The sequence below is a fragment of the Symphalangus syndactylus genome, chromosome 7, assembly GCF_028878055.3.
Source record: "Symphalangus syndactylus isolate Jambi chromosome 7, NHGRI_mSymSyn1-v2.1_pri, whole genome shotgun sequence".
Lineage (NCBI taxonomy): Eukaryota > Metazoa > Chordata > Mammalia > Primates > Hylobatidae > Symphalangus > Symphalangus syndactylus.
In genome coordinates this window covers 16467637-16482883 of record NC_072429.2, presented here as the reverse complement: position 1 = coordinate 16482883, position 15247 = coordinate 16467637, and the positions used below count along the sequence as shown (strand labels likewise).

At 39.5% G+C, this 15247-nt stretch overlaps 2 protein-coding genes and 1 long non-coding RNA gene across 10 annotated transcripts in view; 1 reads left to right on the top strand and 2 right to left on the bottom strand.

Moving 5' to 3' along the window:
- LOC129486028 (uncharacterized) overlaps positions 1-4537 on the bottom strand; it is a 39033-nt gene extending 34496 nt beyond the window's left edge. Inside the window, exon 1 of the long non-coding RNA XR_008658829.2 lies at positions 4413-4537. This is a non-coding gene — a long non-coding RNA (uncharacterized lncRNA). The remainder of the gene's footprint in view (positions 1-4412) is intronic.
- On the top strand, positions 4370-11947 carry C7H5orf58 (chromosome 7 C5orf58 homolog). 7 transcript variants are annotated; one of them, XM_063642642.1, is made up of 5 exons: positions 4370-4528; positions 5868-5951; positions 6739-6832; positions 7856-8002; positions 11677-11813. In XM_063642642.1, the coding sequence occupies exons 1-4, from the start codon at positions 4433-4435 to the stop codon at positions 7957-7959; spliced, it is 378 nt and encodes a 125-aa protein (XP_063498712.1). In that variant the 5' UTR covers positions 4370-4432; the 3' UTR covers positions 7960-8002; positions 11677-11813. The 7 variants fall into 7 exon arrangements, with proteins under 7 accessions (XP_063498712.1, XP_055141254.1, XP_063498711.1 ...); XM_063642641.1 differs by having other exon boundaries at positions 4371-4528; positions 7829-8002; XM_055285279.2 differs by lacking the exon at positions 7856-8002 and having other exon boundaries at positions 11677-11947.
- Positions 11948-13794: 1847 nt separating this feature from the next.
- Positions 13795-15247, bottom strand: part of LCP2 (lymphocyte cytosolic protein 2) — a 50187-nt gene continuing 48734 nt past the window's right edge. For both annotated transcript variants that reach the window (XM_063642631.1, XM_055285278.2), the window contains one exon: positions 13795-14535. In XM_063642631.1, the coding sequence (XP_063498701.1) occupies positions 14413-14535 (123 nt within the window). In that variant the 3' untranslated portion in view covers positions 13795-14412. The remainder of the gene's footprint in view (positions 14536-15247) is intronic.

Below are 15247 nucleotides of genomic sequence, written 5' to 3'. Positions count from 1 at the left end.
CTGCATTTTCACAAGCTCCCTAAGTTGTGCACTGCAGAGTCTGAGACGCTCTGCTTTAAAGTGATTGATGTATCATGCTGAGAAATGACCTGAGAGGGGTTAAAATTATGACTAGGCGAAATAAATAATCACAAAGAAATAAAGTCACCCTCAAATCTCATTATCATTAATGTTAATAATCATTGCAAACATTTTCATAGATACACTTCCAAATTTGCTCTTATGCACATATGCATTCTTTTTTTTCATAACAAAACGTGAGTACACCCTTATATTCTATAGGAATTGACTTCATGAACACAATACGTCTTTTGATAAAGACGCTCATTCTTCATTGCCTGGATGCTGATGAGGGCACAGTGTGGGGGTGTGGGGCAATGCCCAGAGGGAAGTGACATCCACCAGGATCTATGTCTTTAATAATCAGAGGAGGTATTGTGGGGGAATGGATGCCTGACATGAGAAAATTAGAAACATATTTTACTTTGGAACAGACAGGTATTCTCTGATTGGTGGATCTCTGGAAATTAACACAAATTGTGTCATGAATATGCCTTGCCGGATGAAGGCATCTTCTAAAAAGCCAAGCACAAAGAGTTTTCAGACAAAAAGGCATAGCAAGCAACTGTCAAAACACAGTGCCATGTTGAATATTGTCAGCTTCCTTCCATCTGCTGTCTCAAAAACCTAGCTTCTCTCTTGCATTCCAGGGATGCTGACGGAGGAGGAGAGCCAGATTCCGGCACAGTAAGTTTATCTGTTTTATTATTTTGGACATCACGGTGGAAAACTTCAACATTTTCTTGGCTTTTGTATCTACTGAATCTACAAGGTTTCACACTGTTTGCTTTTCTTTCTTCAGGGTTGAAGTGTTTGGGGTAGAGAGTTGCCAGATTATCAAATGAAAATACAGGATTTCCCATTAAATTTGAATCTCAGATCAACAACGAATACATTTTGAGTATAAGTGGGGGCCATATAACATTCAGGACACACTTATACTAAAAAAAAATCTGTTGTTTCTCTGGAACTCAAATTTAACTGGGTGTCCTGTATTACATCTCATGACCCTGTTCAGAGGGAAATATTGATACAGAACTGTAATTTCTTAATTAGAAGTGAAAACGCTTCAGTTAACCTAGGAGCAATGTGGATGTTCATTAATAACATCCTTCTATATTTCAGGAGTGTTTCTCTTAAAGAAAAAGAAAATGACTCTGGATAATGTAACATCAGCTACTCGAAGAAGACAGTGGGCAGGGACTCCAGCTTTTAGTTCACACCAGGGTAGCAGAAGTCAGCTTGCTTCTTGCTTCCTTTAAGTGATTGGCTTTGGGGAACGCAATAGTTGTTCGGGTACTCAGGAATCTGCTTAATCTTTCAAATGCTGGTCATGCTCCCCAGGTAATGATCCAACACGTGCTTATGTTGCTGCCTCCCAAATTAGTGCACACAGGGGTTGTACAAAGTCAGGTTCAGAGGGGAGTTGATGCTCCAGCAGGGAGCTGGTCCCTAGACACAGAGGCCAGCCCTCTTAATTGATAATGAACAGACAGGAAGAAAATGGGAACCCTGAAGATCTAGTGGAAGAAGTGAGATAATTTACTCAATTTGTTTTCCTGGAAATGAAGACTTTATGTCAAGAATCTGTAATAAAATTAGCCGAGGTGCACACACTAAACTCCATAAAATGCTTGATCACCTTGCTGGTCTGCAGCACCTTTTTCTCTTTATGGGAGCATTTACCAGTTTTTAAATCTCTTTTGTTTGATTAACATTAGAATCAACAACTGCAACCTGTGTTGGGTTCCAGTAAAGTGTTGTATTTGCAAACTTATTAAGGAAGATAGATTTTTTTTTAGGGCCTTAGCTGTAACAGTCTCTAACCCTGAGTAGCAAACCATGCTTTTAAACTTTCATTTTATTAGGGAAAAAAACACAAAGAGACAAAATCTATACTTATTTAAGTAGAGAAAACACTGCAATAAGTAGTCATCACTGCTCCAAGACAGTTTTATGGAGAGAAATACATTATTAAATCTATCTTTTTCTGAGTTTTTAATCTCTTTTTTTCCCTCTTAGAACACTTATTTAAAAGGAACACAAAGTTGATTTTTCTTTGTGAATAACTAATGGCTTAATGATGATCTATTCCAAATAGCAGTGGTTTGGATATATTCATAAGAAGCGGTCAGTATTTTGGATGGACCCAAAGCCTTTAGATTCTGCCAAAAATCCTGTGGATTCCAATTCACAGGTAGTAGAGCCATGATAGCTCCTGCGAACACTTGATGAACCCAAAAAATGAGTTCAGTGTGCTTGGGACAATAGGACACTCCATCCTACCAACCCCAGTGCCCATCATCACTTGATTTTCAGGATTCTCAGTCTTAATGCTATCTCCACCCACCTACTTCTCCTAAATACCTTATTTTCTCCTGCAGTTATCCACAGGGAGTTTCTAAAAGTGAAGAAGTTTTTACTTCTTCATCATCATCAAAATAAGTGAGGGGGAGAAAGGATACATCTTGTCAGCTTTCTGTCAAGATAGTCTTATTCTGAAGTTAAGACCTTCCTCCTTTTATTTTCTTCCTTCTGTTTTGATATTAAATTATCCTTGCTTTTATCATACAATGAGGCCAGTTCTTTTTGCTTGGGGTTATATATTAATGTCCTAATTTAGGAAATAAATGTTGTTTATCCTATGTTGGTCTCCCCTTATTTGTATTCCTCTTCTAACTCTTTCAGTCATTCTAATTATATCGAGAAGAAAGTCTTGGTTTGTGCTAGACTGTCTTTAACACTTCTCTAACACTTAATAAGAACCCATTTTAACAAAAAGATCAAGCTGCAGAAAACACTGCAACTGGCTGCGAGCATATATACATGATTAAAAGTATGCCTTATTTTCACTGTCTTTATTTTTCCAATGACTTTATGAGTTTTGTTTGTTTGTTTTGAGATGGAGTCTCACTCTGTTACCTGGACTAGAGTGCAGTGGTGTGATCTCGGCTCACTGCAACCTCCGCCTCCCGGGTTCAAGCGATTCTCCTGCCTCAGCCTCCTGAGTAGCTGAGGTTACAGGCGGCCGCCACTACGCCCAGGTAATTTTTTGTATTTTTAGTAGAGACGAGGTTTCACCATGTTGGCCAGGCTGGTCTCGAACTCCTGACCTCGTGATTCACCCACCTCAGCCTCCCAAAGTGCTAGGATTACAGGTTTGAGCCACCGTGCCTGGCCTGACTTTATATTTTATTCTATTTAACACTGGTGATATAAAGATTTTTAAGTAGATTTAAATTTTAAAAATAAGTAGATTTAAAATATGAAGGCAATAATATAGCTTCGTATTTTACAAAGCTGGTTATCATTAAAAACTTCTTCACCTTTAGAAACTCTCTGTAGATAACCACAGGAGACAATAAGGTGTTTAGGAGAAGGTAATAATAATATGAGTGCCATAAGCACATAAGCACATCAGCATATTAACAGTGGCCCAGCAATGAGTACAATTTAGGAACTACTGGTTTAGCCCATCCCTCTCATAAGAAAACAGATGAGGAAACAGGGACTCAGAATAAGGAAGATATTCTTTTCTAAGATCATACAGCTGGTTATCATTAAGCTCTGTTCTCCTCTGTCCCTCCTCATCTAGGTAATTGCATTCAACAACAAATTCTGCAGTGTTAAAGTGAAGGAAATTGGATATAAAATACCCAACAATTGTGATGTGGGCTTTCGGGAAGGTGATGGTTCAAGAGGCTGGTGTGTACTATAGGGGAGGCACAGACACAGCAAAGACTTGTTGTATAGCACCTTGTGCGAAGGCCTAAACTCCTCAATTTCCCAGGGCACCAAGAAAAATCTTTGGGCCTGCCTCAAAGATTGCAGTGGCAGAGATTCCTCTGGAGTCAAGCAAAAGATGGCTTGAATCCCAGCTTCTCAGCTTGGTAAAAAAACACCTTCCATGTCTCAACTCATCTATTTATTCATGCTAGTCTTTACTATTATCATTCCTATAAAATGCTATAGGAAAAATAATAGCTAACAGTTATGGGGCGCTTGGTATCTGCCAAGCACCTCTGATGAATTATCTCACTTAACCCCAAACTAACACTGGAAGGCAGTTATTATCGTTCCATACGATAGGTGAGGACATCTGCACTCTGAATGGTTAATCGTTTGTCTGCATCTGTACAACTAAGCAGGTAATAGAATAGGATTCAAACCCAAGCGGCTTCATTCCAGAGTCTGCACTTAACGCTACCGCTATCCTGCGCAACTTAAATGGAGATAAGGGTTGCAAAAGCCTGGCACACTGGGGGCAGGGAATGTCAGTGCTTTTTCCGCCCACGTGGCCGCGCGAGTCAGCTGTAACCCGGTATCCAGAACCTTCTCCGTAGGGGCCTTACCTGGGACTACAACTCCCAGGATGCAGCAGGCGGAGAAGCTGGCCAATCAGGGGGCGTGGCTTCGCCTTCACTGTCGGCTCACTGCTCCTGTCAGAACCTCGGTGACGGTTGGCCCGGTGGGTAGCGACGGCTGCTCGGTCTTGAAGGATCCTAATCTGGTTTGGGAGGGTGAAGACCGCTGAAATGTCCAGGCTGCCCGAGGCTCCATCTTCCACCACCCAACGGGTGGGCAGTGGGCCTGACTGGCCTCGGAGCCTCTCCCTGGGTGTCGGTTGGGCCGAGAAGGGGACGGGTGGCTGGGTGGGCTGGGCGGCTGGTGGCTATCCGTAGGCCGGGGTCACTCTGAGGGCATTTTACATTGCCCTAATCTTGTCCACTTGGCAAGAAACTTCGTAAGCCCCTAAGGTTCATTCCAAATCCTGTCTGGGAGGGCGAGGACTGTGGAAACTTCCAGGTGCCTCAGGCTCCATCTTTAGCCGTTGAGCGGGCGGTTGGGTCGCTGAAGGCCCCAAAGATCTGGGGCTCCTCCCAGGTGTCGGTTGGGCCAAGGAGGAGGCTGGGCTTTCAGAGTAGAACCTGCGGTGCTAACGATGGCTCCGCAGGGCTGCGGGCTGAGGGCCTGGGCGGCGTCCTGTGGCCCGCAGATGGCGCTTTAGTGGTATCAGGCTTCTGACCGCCCATTCCTATGGCCCCTACAGCCTGGTCTCCGCTTCCCCACTCCCGGTGAATTGCTGTTGGAGCGGCCTCTCCTTTCTGGGTAGTGGCCTGGCCGAGCTCCCTGGGGAGGGCTTGACCCAGACCTGTCCTGCCTCCAGTCCAGTCCCAGCCACATGCCGCTGTGCCCTCACCCCACCCACCCGCTGGGCACTCGAGGGCCCAGGAGAACCACACCCCAGAGCGGAGAGAGGCCACTGTCTTGGGCTCTAAAACGATTTAGTTTCTACTTTACTTTTTTTTTTTTTTGAGACGGAGTCTCGCTCTGTCGCCCAGGCTGGAGTGCCGTGGCGCAATCTCGGCTCACTGCAGGCTCCGCCCCCCGGGGTTGATGCGTTTCTCCTGCCTCAGCCTCCCGCGTAGCTGGGACTACAGGCGCCCACCACCTCGCCCGGCTAATTTTTTTGTATTTTTAGTAGAGACGGGGTTTCACTGTGTTAGCCAGGATGGTCTCGATCTCCTGACCTCGTGATCCACCCGTCTCGGCCTCCCAAAGTGCTGGGATTACAGGCGTGAGCCACCGCGCCCGGCTCTACTTTACTATTTTTAAAAAACTTTTTCCTCATTTTTGAAGTTCTTTGATTCCACCACTCCACCCCTTGTTAAAATATCATCTTTCTTTTTCCCTCCAACTTGACTCTTGGTTTGGCATGCCCAAGGAAGATAGCTGACATCCCGGAGAATAGGGGCTTGGAGGTAGATGCAAAGCGCATTTTATTAATGTCTGGGAAACAAAATTAGTTCTTTTACAGTGGCTCTGAAATGAGCGAAACTGGAGAAATTTTCCCTGCTCAGGAAAAGGTAGAGGCAAGGATTGACTTAAAGGTTAGTTTGTTTTCATTATTTTGGACAAGCAGCTTGACCCATAACTGCCCACCTTTCACACTGCTGGAATTGTGTATGCTAATTGAGGTTGAGTTTTTCAAGTCATTTTGAGAGATTGAAGAGCTTAAGACTAGTTTCTAGTGAACCACCTCTCTGTATATTTGTATCTGACACAATTGGTTAAATACAGGTACTGTATAACATAGGAATGCTTTGATTTATACATTTCAGTATAAATTCAGTATACACTTTCATTTATACATTCCTCTAACTCCCAAAACCAAACTAGCCATTTGCCATGCTCTTAGTGGATTATAATTGAATTATCCTCTTAATGAATTAGAATCAAATTCTTTTTTGAGTTTCACTGTGTACTTAAATCATATGTGGGCCCTGTTATTCAAGAATAAGTTGGAAAAAGACATGGACTTACATAAACAAAATTAGAGAAGATCTTAACACAAATGCTAAATTGTAAGGTAGTTTATAAGGGCTGAGACTTTCTGAAAAGGGGGCGTCTTCATTTCCATTGTAAGCCGTATCTTGTGGATATGGTTTGATTGAGGAAGGAACTTCATCCTACAAATTCCAGTTGGGGTTTTCAGTTGGAAAAATATTACATAACACATTGATGCCTTTTGATGTTAGAATCCTAACCATTTATAAAGATTTGTTTCATAATTATTTCTGAAATAACAGATTTATAGAAATACTGAAAATGTAAGTATTTTAAAAGTACACACAAATACTGATTTATACATTGTTTCTGTTTTTCTTTTAAAATCAGATGGGTAAGAAGAGTGTTACTGATCATAAGCTAAATGTGGACAAAGTAATTAAAAATATTAATGCAATTTCTTTGGAGTTGAAGAAGATAAAAGGTAAGTATTGAATCACTAAAATGTTTGCATGTCATTGTTATAAAATAAATGGTAGAACCAATTTGTCTTTCTGCTGGGGTATAAGTAAATTTTGCCCACTAATTAGCATTTCTCTATTTCTTAACAAAAGTGAACTAGATCTCTAAAGATGAATTATGTTCGACTTTGGAGTTAGCAGACCTGAATTCCCATCCCTGACACTAACAAACTTATCAGGTTGTCTAACCTCTGTAAATTTTACTTCCCTTCCTTCCCTTCAGCACACCATTACAAGACTATGTCATATTCAGCAAAATTCATTGTCTTTATAAATTCTTACTAAGCCCCTAGGGTTCATTCCAAATTAAGAAGTATAAATTAGATTCTGTGACAAAGCTTGTTCATTTTAAACAGATTCATATAGTAGGATTAGACCTTATAGGTCATGATATTTAGTCGCTCACCTCACAGACATATTCAGTTATTTTATCCCAAGAAAATTGCTGTGATTGAATATTTCTAGGGATAATCTATCCCTGACCAAACATTTCTTATGCTGGGGAACTTCCTGTCTCACTAGTCAATCCATTCTATTTTAAACAATTCCTTCTCACCGGCTAGCTGAAATCTGTTCCCCTATTGCTTTCACCTAAGAGTCCTATTTCTAACCATGAAAACTACACTGAATATGTAGTTATTCTTTTTAAAACAACTCTTGGGTATTTAAAGATAACCTGTGTCAGTTATGAGGCCTACATCTATAAGTAACAAAAAAACCCAACTTAACTTATACAATAAGGAAAAACAAGAAGATCCAAGGTAGCACAGTCCTAAAGTTAATTCAGAGGTTTGAAGATTTTTTCAGGGACCAGGCTCTTTCCATCTTTCTGCTCTGTCATGTTCACTCTCTTTATTACTCCTCATGGGCATTACCTTCAGAGGTGGTCGTATATAGACAGTCTCTTTTTATAAGTCTTTTCCCAGATCCCTCCAGCACATTTCCCTTTAATTGGCCAGATTTGCATCACATGCTGATGCTTACAGCAGCCACGGCTAAGGGGCCTGGGACTGCCAAGAACAGTTTGGACCAGTCAGAACTGACTACAGGAGCTGGGGAAAGGAACACCTCAAACAAAATCAAGCTGTGACACCAAGAAGAAGAGGGGGTGGCCGTTAGTTAGGCACCAAATAGTGAGTGCCTAAATGCTTTTTCCATGTGTTCTCCCTAGGACAGCATTTCCTGGACTTTGATCTGTGAACCCTGCTGTTTCAAGCGATGTTAATAGATGGTGTACAGTAGAACAGAGTCCATGTTCTTATGGCCAAATAAGTTTGGGAAGTGCTTTATGCTACATATTTCACAAATTTACAGTACATATTAAGAAATCTGACTACCTTTAATTCATCATTTCTCAAAACCAGCTTCAACACCACAGTGAAGATTCTCCTTCTAAAATGCGAATCTGCAGAAAACCCTCATTGGCTCACCATTGTCCTCAGAATAAAGTCTAAACATCTTAGAATGGACTATATGACCTGCTCAGATCAGTGCCCTCCTTTCATCTCTAGTCTCTTACTCTGTTCTTCCTGCATGTTCTATGCTCTAGCCGTACTAAACTATTTGTGTATCCAGAAGGGCTTTTCTGTATCTGTTTCAACACATACTTGTCCGTCTGAAATCCCATTGCTATACCCTACCTCCAATATACCAGGTTAACTGCTAGTAGTCAAGGTCTCTTACATTGGAAAACTTTTTTTGAGCCAACATGTTATCCTTTCTGCCCTTTGCTATCACCTGTTATACTATTTTATAATTGCATATTTCCTTACTTTTCTTATCCCTGCTCAACTGTAAGCTCCTTATGGGTATTTCTAGTACTTAACACCGTGCCTGGATTGATTAGATTCTTTAAAAATGTTTATTAAATGAATAAATGGCTCTGGATGTTTGAACTCATTTAAAACAGTTAAGAAGCTTTAGATTTCCCCCAAACTTGATTATCTAAGTGTTCTAGTTTGGAGAATATTCTTTCTTAAAATAAAATGTAATAACTATGACAGATGTTTTCTTGAGACATTGTATGGGTAAGTCAGGCAGTTAGACTCTGAGGGACCTGGAGAGCTACACTAGGAAGGTAGACTTCTGGTAAATGTAGAGGATTAAATGAACACTCTGTGCACCCTCACTTCCTTCCCTAAATAATAATGTCAGCAGCCAACCCTTACAGCATTTACCATAATCCAGGACTCTTCTAAGAGCTCTGCATAAATGAACTCTCTTCATAATAATCCTATGAGGTAGGAACTATTGCCATTGGCATTTACAGATGTGTAAATAGAGAGATTTAACTTTTTCAAGGTCAAGCAACTAGTCAGTGGTACACCTGAGATTTAAATTTAAGTGATTTTTAAAGAGATAAAAATTCACAAGTAAAGAGATTCCAAGAAGAGATAACAAAAGGAAAATGGAGAAGCAAATAGACAAGTCTGAACCCCAAAGCCCAAAAATCTGAACCCTAAGCTGACTGGGTAAAGCCAAAAATAGCCCCTATGACTCAATTCATGGTGGCACCAGGATCTTCCGGAAGTAGGGGTGAAATTTGGATAATAGGAGGACTAGTTAAATATATAAGAATTGTAGATCCCTGAGGTCTCTTCTGTCCTCTGCATAGCTGGGCAGCTATCCCTTCACTGTGACAAAAGACTTGAAGTTAAAACAAGGATATCTGCCCTGGAGCCACTAGTCATAAGTTGAGGGAAAGTAGTATACTATAAAGAAGGATATTGAAACAAAGTTTACATACCAAATTACAAGACCTCCAGTTTTTTTTTCTTCACTGGGCTACCAAAATACTGGCAGCCAGATTTATACCCTCCAAGTAGATTTTTCTCTCAGGAATCTGACCAGCCTAAGATAAAAGATCTAAAGATACTAATAGCAGAGGTTCTTCCCAACAAAATAACCCAGCCAGAACACCCCACATTATTGAGTACCGCAGGTGCAGAACTTCTAATTGTCTTTTTAGTGTCACGGTCTTAAATATGGGCAACTAAGGCACAACAGATATTTGAGGAACACATCTAATATTAAAAAGCAGAGAAAAAATCAACAGATTCAATGAGGAAGAAACAGAAATAATGAGGAGAGATGAAAACTTCAAGAAATTATTAATATTCAGAGAGAAGAGAAGATACTGTATCCATGAAAAAGGAACTAGATACTATAAAAAATATTCAGAGAACAAGAAGGAGCTCTTGGAAATTAAAAGTGTGACAATAGAAATGAAAAACTCAATAGAAAGGTAGAAAGGTAAAATGAAGAAATTCCTGTAGAGTGTAAACAAAACAACAGAGATGGAAATTGTTGGTGATTGGGAGGAGAAGGATTAGATAAGTGAAGGAAGTCCAACATCCAACAAATAAGAGTGTTAGAGAGAACATACACAATGAACGAAGGGCAATTCATTAAAGAAATAGAGAAAATTTTCTAGAGCTGAAGGGCATGAGTTTCTACAATGAAATAGTCCACCACAGTGGATGAAAATAGGCTCATACCAAGGCAGAATGTTGTGAAATTTCAGTCCACTGAGAGAACAAAAAGATCTGTAAAGCTTCTGAAAACAAAACAATCATATGAAAGTTCTCATATGACTCCAGCTTCACTGGAACCTAGAAGACAATGCAGCAGTGACTTTGGAAATCTGAAAAAATATGATTTCCAACCTAGATTTCTATAGCTAGTCAACCTAATTAAGGATTAGTGTACAGAAATTTTCAGACATATAATTTTATTCCCTCTGGAAGTTACTGAGCCTATATGTCACCAAACAAGGGAACAGATCAAAAAGAGAAAGACACAGGAATTTGGGGAAAAGGGCACTCCACAGAATGGAGGGATAAAAGGAGTCTCTAGGATATTAGTGAAGGGAGTTCCCAAGATACCAGCTGTACAGCAGTGCTAATAAGCAATCAGTTCAGATTGGAGCAAATCAGAAGGCTCCAGGAGAGGAGAGACATTTAACAATAGAATAGCTAAGGTGTTGAATAACCCGAGAGCAAATTGACTCAATTGGGGGACATTTAGGATATATTTCTGATAATGCAGCAATGAAAAAACCCAATTATTAACTCTGCTGGGTTGCGTGCAGGAAGGAAAATGTCAAATGACAAGACTCAGCTGTGAAGAATATTTGTATAATTAACATTTAAACATTAGATAATTGAGCTAAGCAAAAATTTTTCCTGAAGTATACTGGGAGAGAAGAGGGTGTGTGAAAGAGCTGTATCGTAATCTTCTGTGTCAGAGGCAGGTAACACTGAAAATTGAAAAAAAAAAATCAAATCTCAAAAAATTTAAAGTTCCAGAGGTAAACACCACCGCACCCCTCCCCGCAATAAAAATACTCAAAACAGACACACTGAAACGACCAAAGCGACAAAAACAAAGTGAACTATTAAAAAAAAAAAAAAAGTTTAAAGTGGTTGCCTCTGGGAGATTGGAACTGCAATTTTTTGTAACATGCCTTAGACTTATCTGATTCTTGGTATTATATGCATGTATAACATAGATAATAAAAGTTAAAACCATATAAATCAAATTTGTATAAATCAAGTTGCAGTTTAGTGATATAGCTGAGAAGTTGGGCTAAAGAGCACCCTTTTAGTAAGTTTTTATGTCATGCTTATTTTGTAATATGTAAATCTTATTTTAAGTCAGAATGGGACACACTTAAGTTGTGGTTTGATCACTAATCACTTGGAAAAAAACTAAATTAGGAATTAGGAAGAAATAGCTACTTAAAGCAATAATAGTTTTTTATGACATATGTGCTACAATATAATATCTCCTGTTTTGTTTTACACAGAGCTCTCCCAGTTATTGCTTTGTGACCTTATCCTACATTTTAATCATCCTGTCAAGACTGAGAACTTAACAGAAGCAGAAAGAAACAACCCTTTCTTTGAAGAGTCTAAAATATCAGATGTATCCCTTGTTTCTAACAGTTTTTCTATCTGATTTCTTATTTGTTATGAGTTTCTGTTTTTATTGTTGAACTAACAAATATTTGGGAGAGTTGAGTTTACTAATTTGTATATATATAATTTAAAACAAAATAAAAATAATGTAAACAAGCAGTTCATGTTCTTGAAGGCTGTTTAATGTTTTGAAGAATGGCTTAACTTTCTTCACTAATGGCAATCGTATGACATAGGAAACTGGCCGTGGGTCACTGCTTATCCTTTAGCTTATGCTTGAATTTGGCTCAGGTTGAAAAAGAGCTACTAAATTATTAATTGATGGTATGGGTTTATATTAATCAGAACTCTCCTGGTAGTGAACGCCAAGCACAACTCAACCAGCTGAAGCATTTATTGAGTCATGTGACTTGGAAGCCCATACTTGGAATAGATTTCAGGGATCCCACCAATTTGTCTATCCTTTTACTGTGTTTTTGTGTGTCGGCCTCATTCTCTTCTATTGTAGACTGGTTCTTCCAGATAATTGGTAAATGGGAGTAGTTGCAGGGCAGCAGGCAGCTCCAAGTGTACAGCATTGCCTTTGGGGACCCCAGATAAAAGAGAGATCTTGTCTCAGGCTTCATGTTTAACATTCCAGAGAGTGACCCTAACTGACCCAGCTTTAGTAAGATATTTATCACTGAGCAGGGTTCTGAGCAACTGTGATATATGACTGGGGTCATATAGAAGGTCTGTGGCCAAAAGAGGCAAGGCCCAGCCAAAAGGAGTTGCTGGTGCTTGAACAGAGAGAGAATGCTAGTCATGAAAATATTAACTTCCCAACATTGATTTCAGTCATAGCTGTGGAATAGAACATCTTAATCCTAATGGCCCTTTCCACTAAGAGACTTAAAATGAGCTTTGGTTTGTTTTATAAACATGATTCGCTACCAAATAGCTGCTTTGAAATCTATCAGATCCTTCATTTTAGATATTTTTGAATCGTAAGGATAGAATACGGCGAAGCAAGACAAGTGGAGCTTACTCGATACTAGAACCTATGGTGTATGCTGTCCTTACTACTTTGCACCTAGCTCACTTGTTTAACACAGAAGAGCGACTAAGTACATACTTGCTGAATAGCCCATTGTGTAGACATGTAAATGAATGCAGGGTTTTCAGCCTTAAACTCCCAAGTTTTGGACCCTAAACTGAAAACTTCTGGTTGTTAAGGATGAAATTTTGTGAAACACCATTTTTATCATCAGTTAAAAGTCTCTGCATTCCGCATACTCCTTATTTTAATATCTCATCAGTTTTAAAATGGTAACTTCTTAGATTCCTTCCAATACCCCTTTTATTAGCTCATGAAAATGAAGATGCAAGATACTCTTTTCCATTTTGAAAACTTGTAGATTAAGCAGAGACGCCAAAAATTGTTGCTAATAAAAGTTGTGCAATAACCAAGGTCTCAAAGGGAAAAACTTGAAGAACAACTGATTGTCACTATTTGGCTGAATACCAGTTTTTAAATCTGGCTGAATGCCTATATTTTTTGTTAAGCGAGATTTGTAAACTGGAGGAAAGAGTTTAATTACCTCAAAGCACTTATACAGCCTGTTTGGGAAGAATGAGGAGAAGGGACTTTATGGCAGAGCTGTCAGGGGGATAACAAGAGATAGAAGAGCCATAACTAATAGGAAAGTCTGATCACATTTAATCTAAAATATTGCTCCCTCGTCTTCCCAGGAAGCCTTTGGTAAAATCTATATCCCTGGACAATGCTTTTGGGGTTGGGAGAAGGTTGGTGAGGGGGTGTGATGGTTGGTGTGGGTGTGGAGATGTGAAGAAATGCCAACTTAACCCCAGATGTGTTCATTAAACCTAGACCCACGATAAACCGAAGTCTCATCCCTAAATTTAAAATGTTTTCTTTTGGTATTTGTAGTTTAAATTTTCTTTAAGACAAAAATATAACAGTATGGACTAAAAGTCAATAAAGTTGTTTTAGGAAACCAAAAAAGTAAAGCAAAAGACTATTTTAATCCCAGAAGTTATCTCAACATGCATTTATCTTTTCATAAAAAATTACATAAAAATCCCCCCAGGAAAAAATACCAAATAAGTAAGAGTGAAATTATATTTTTGAAGCCTCTTAAATTATTGCTGCTGAGAAAATGAGGTTTAGTGATTTTCAAATTACATGTATAAAACTAATGAATGCCTCTGACTGACAGAGGTTTGGCTGTAATAAGCAAATCAGTTTTATGTGATACCAATAACTATTACTGTTTCAGTGTTTTAAAACTTGCCCCAAATTGTTTCTGTAGCTGTGTAAACTACTGTATTTTGAAATGGGCATTAAAAAAAATCTTTTAAAAAATGAATTATTACAGTGCACTACTACACTTCAAGTGTGAATATGACTCATGCACTTTACAAACATTGAAGAAGAATAAATAAATTATGGGATATTTGACAGTCTTCATTTCAAACACTGTTTGTAAAGGAAAGGATAAAATCCTTGTGTTCATGGGGAGGGGTTCAGTTCAGTCGTAAGTGTTTGTCCGTTGACCAAGGCTGATTGATCTCGTGTTGGCAACAGAGGCAGGAGGACGGTTCATTTGCTCGACCATAACTTGCTATGGGTACCCTGCAGCATGCGTTAATGTGCACTGGTATCTGGAACCTCGGTTTTTCCCATCAATGAGCAGAAGTGGCATTTTCCTGAAGTAGTCAATAATATCTGACACAGACAGAAAGTCCTGAAAGAGTCAAGATAGGGAGATGAGTCAACGTGGGAATGAAAAGCAGGAACTTCACCTTCAGTTTTTTTATCTGCATAATATATCCTGCCTCTTCAAGTGATGAGGATTGTGGGGAAAAATGTAAATGTGGCAATTAGTTTAATGATTTCTGCTATAGAACTTTGAAAAAAATTCCTCATAAACATCCAACAAACCATAGATAAAAGATAAAATATGGGCGGGGTGCGGTGATTCACGCCTGTAATCCCAGCACTTTGGGAGGCCAAGGCTGGTGGATCACCTGAGGTCAGGAGTTTGAGACCAGCCTGACCAACATGCTGAAACCCTGTCTCTACTAGAAAATACAAAAATATTAGCTGGGCGTGCTGCTGTGCGCCTGTAATCCCAGCTGCTTGGGAGGCTGAAGCAGGAGAATTGCTTGAACCCGGGAGGCGGAGGTTGCGGTGAGCCGAGATTGCACCATTGCTGCACTCCAGCCTGAGTGACAAGAAGGAAACTCCATCTCAAAAAAAAAAAAAAAAAAAAAGATAAAATATATGCGTGTGTGTGTGTGTGTGTGTGTGTGTAATTTGAAATGCACATATTTTTAACTTCATATGAAGGGGTCATGTAAATAGTCACGATTACAATATTCTTGCCTCGGGTTGCTATGTTTTTGGTTTTGGTTTTGGTTTCTGTATCTCTATTTCACCCCCAGTCATTAGTAGTG

Excerpts from the sequence above, each read along its gene's own strand:
- C7H5orf58 (XM_055285279.2), top strand. The coding sequence starts at position 4,433 with ATGCAGCAGGCGGAGAAGCTGGCCAATCAGGGGGCGTGGCTTCGCCTT. Across the intron at positions 4,529-5,867 it reads CCTCGGTGACGGTTGGCCCG|TTCTTTTACAGTGGCTCTGA; the intron begins GTGGGTAGCGAC and ends AAACAAAATTAG. Across the intron at positions 5,952-6,738 it reads AGGCAAGGATTGACTTAAAG|ATGGGTAAGAAGAGTGTTAC; the intron begins GTTAGTTTGTTT and ends TTTTAAAATCAG.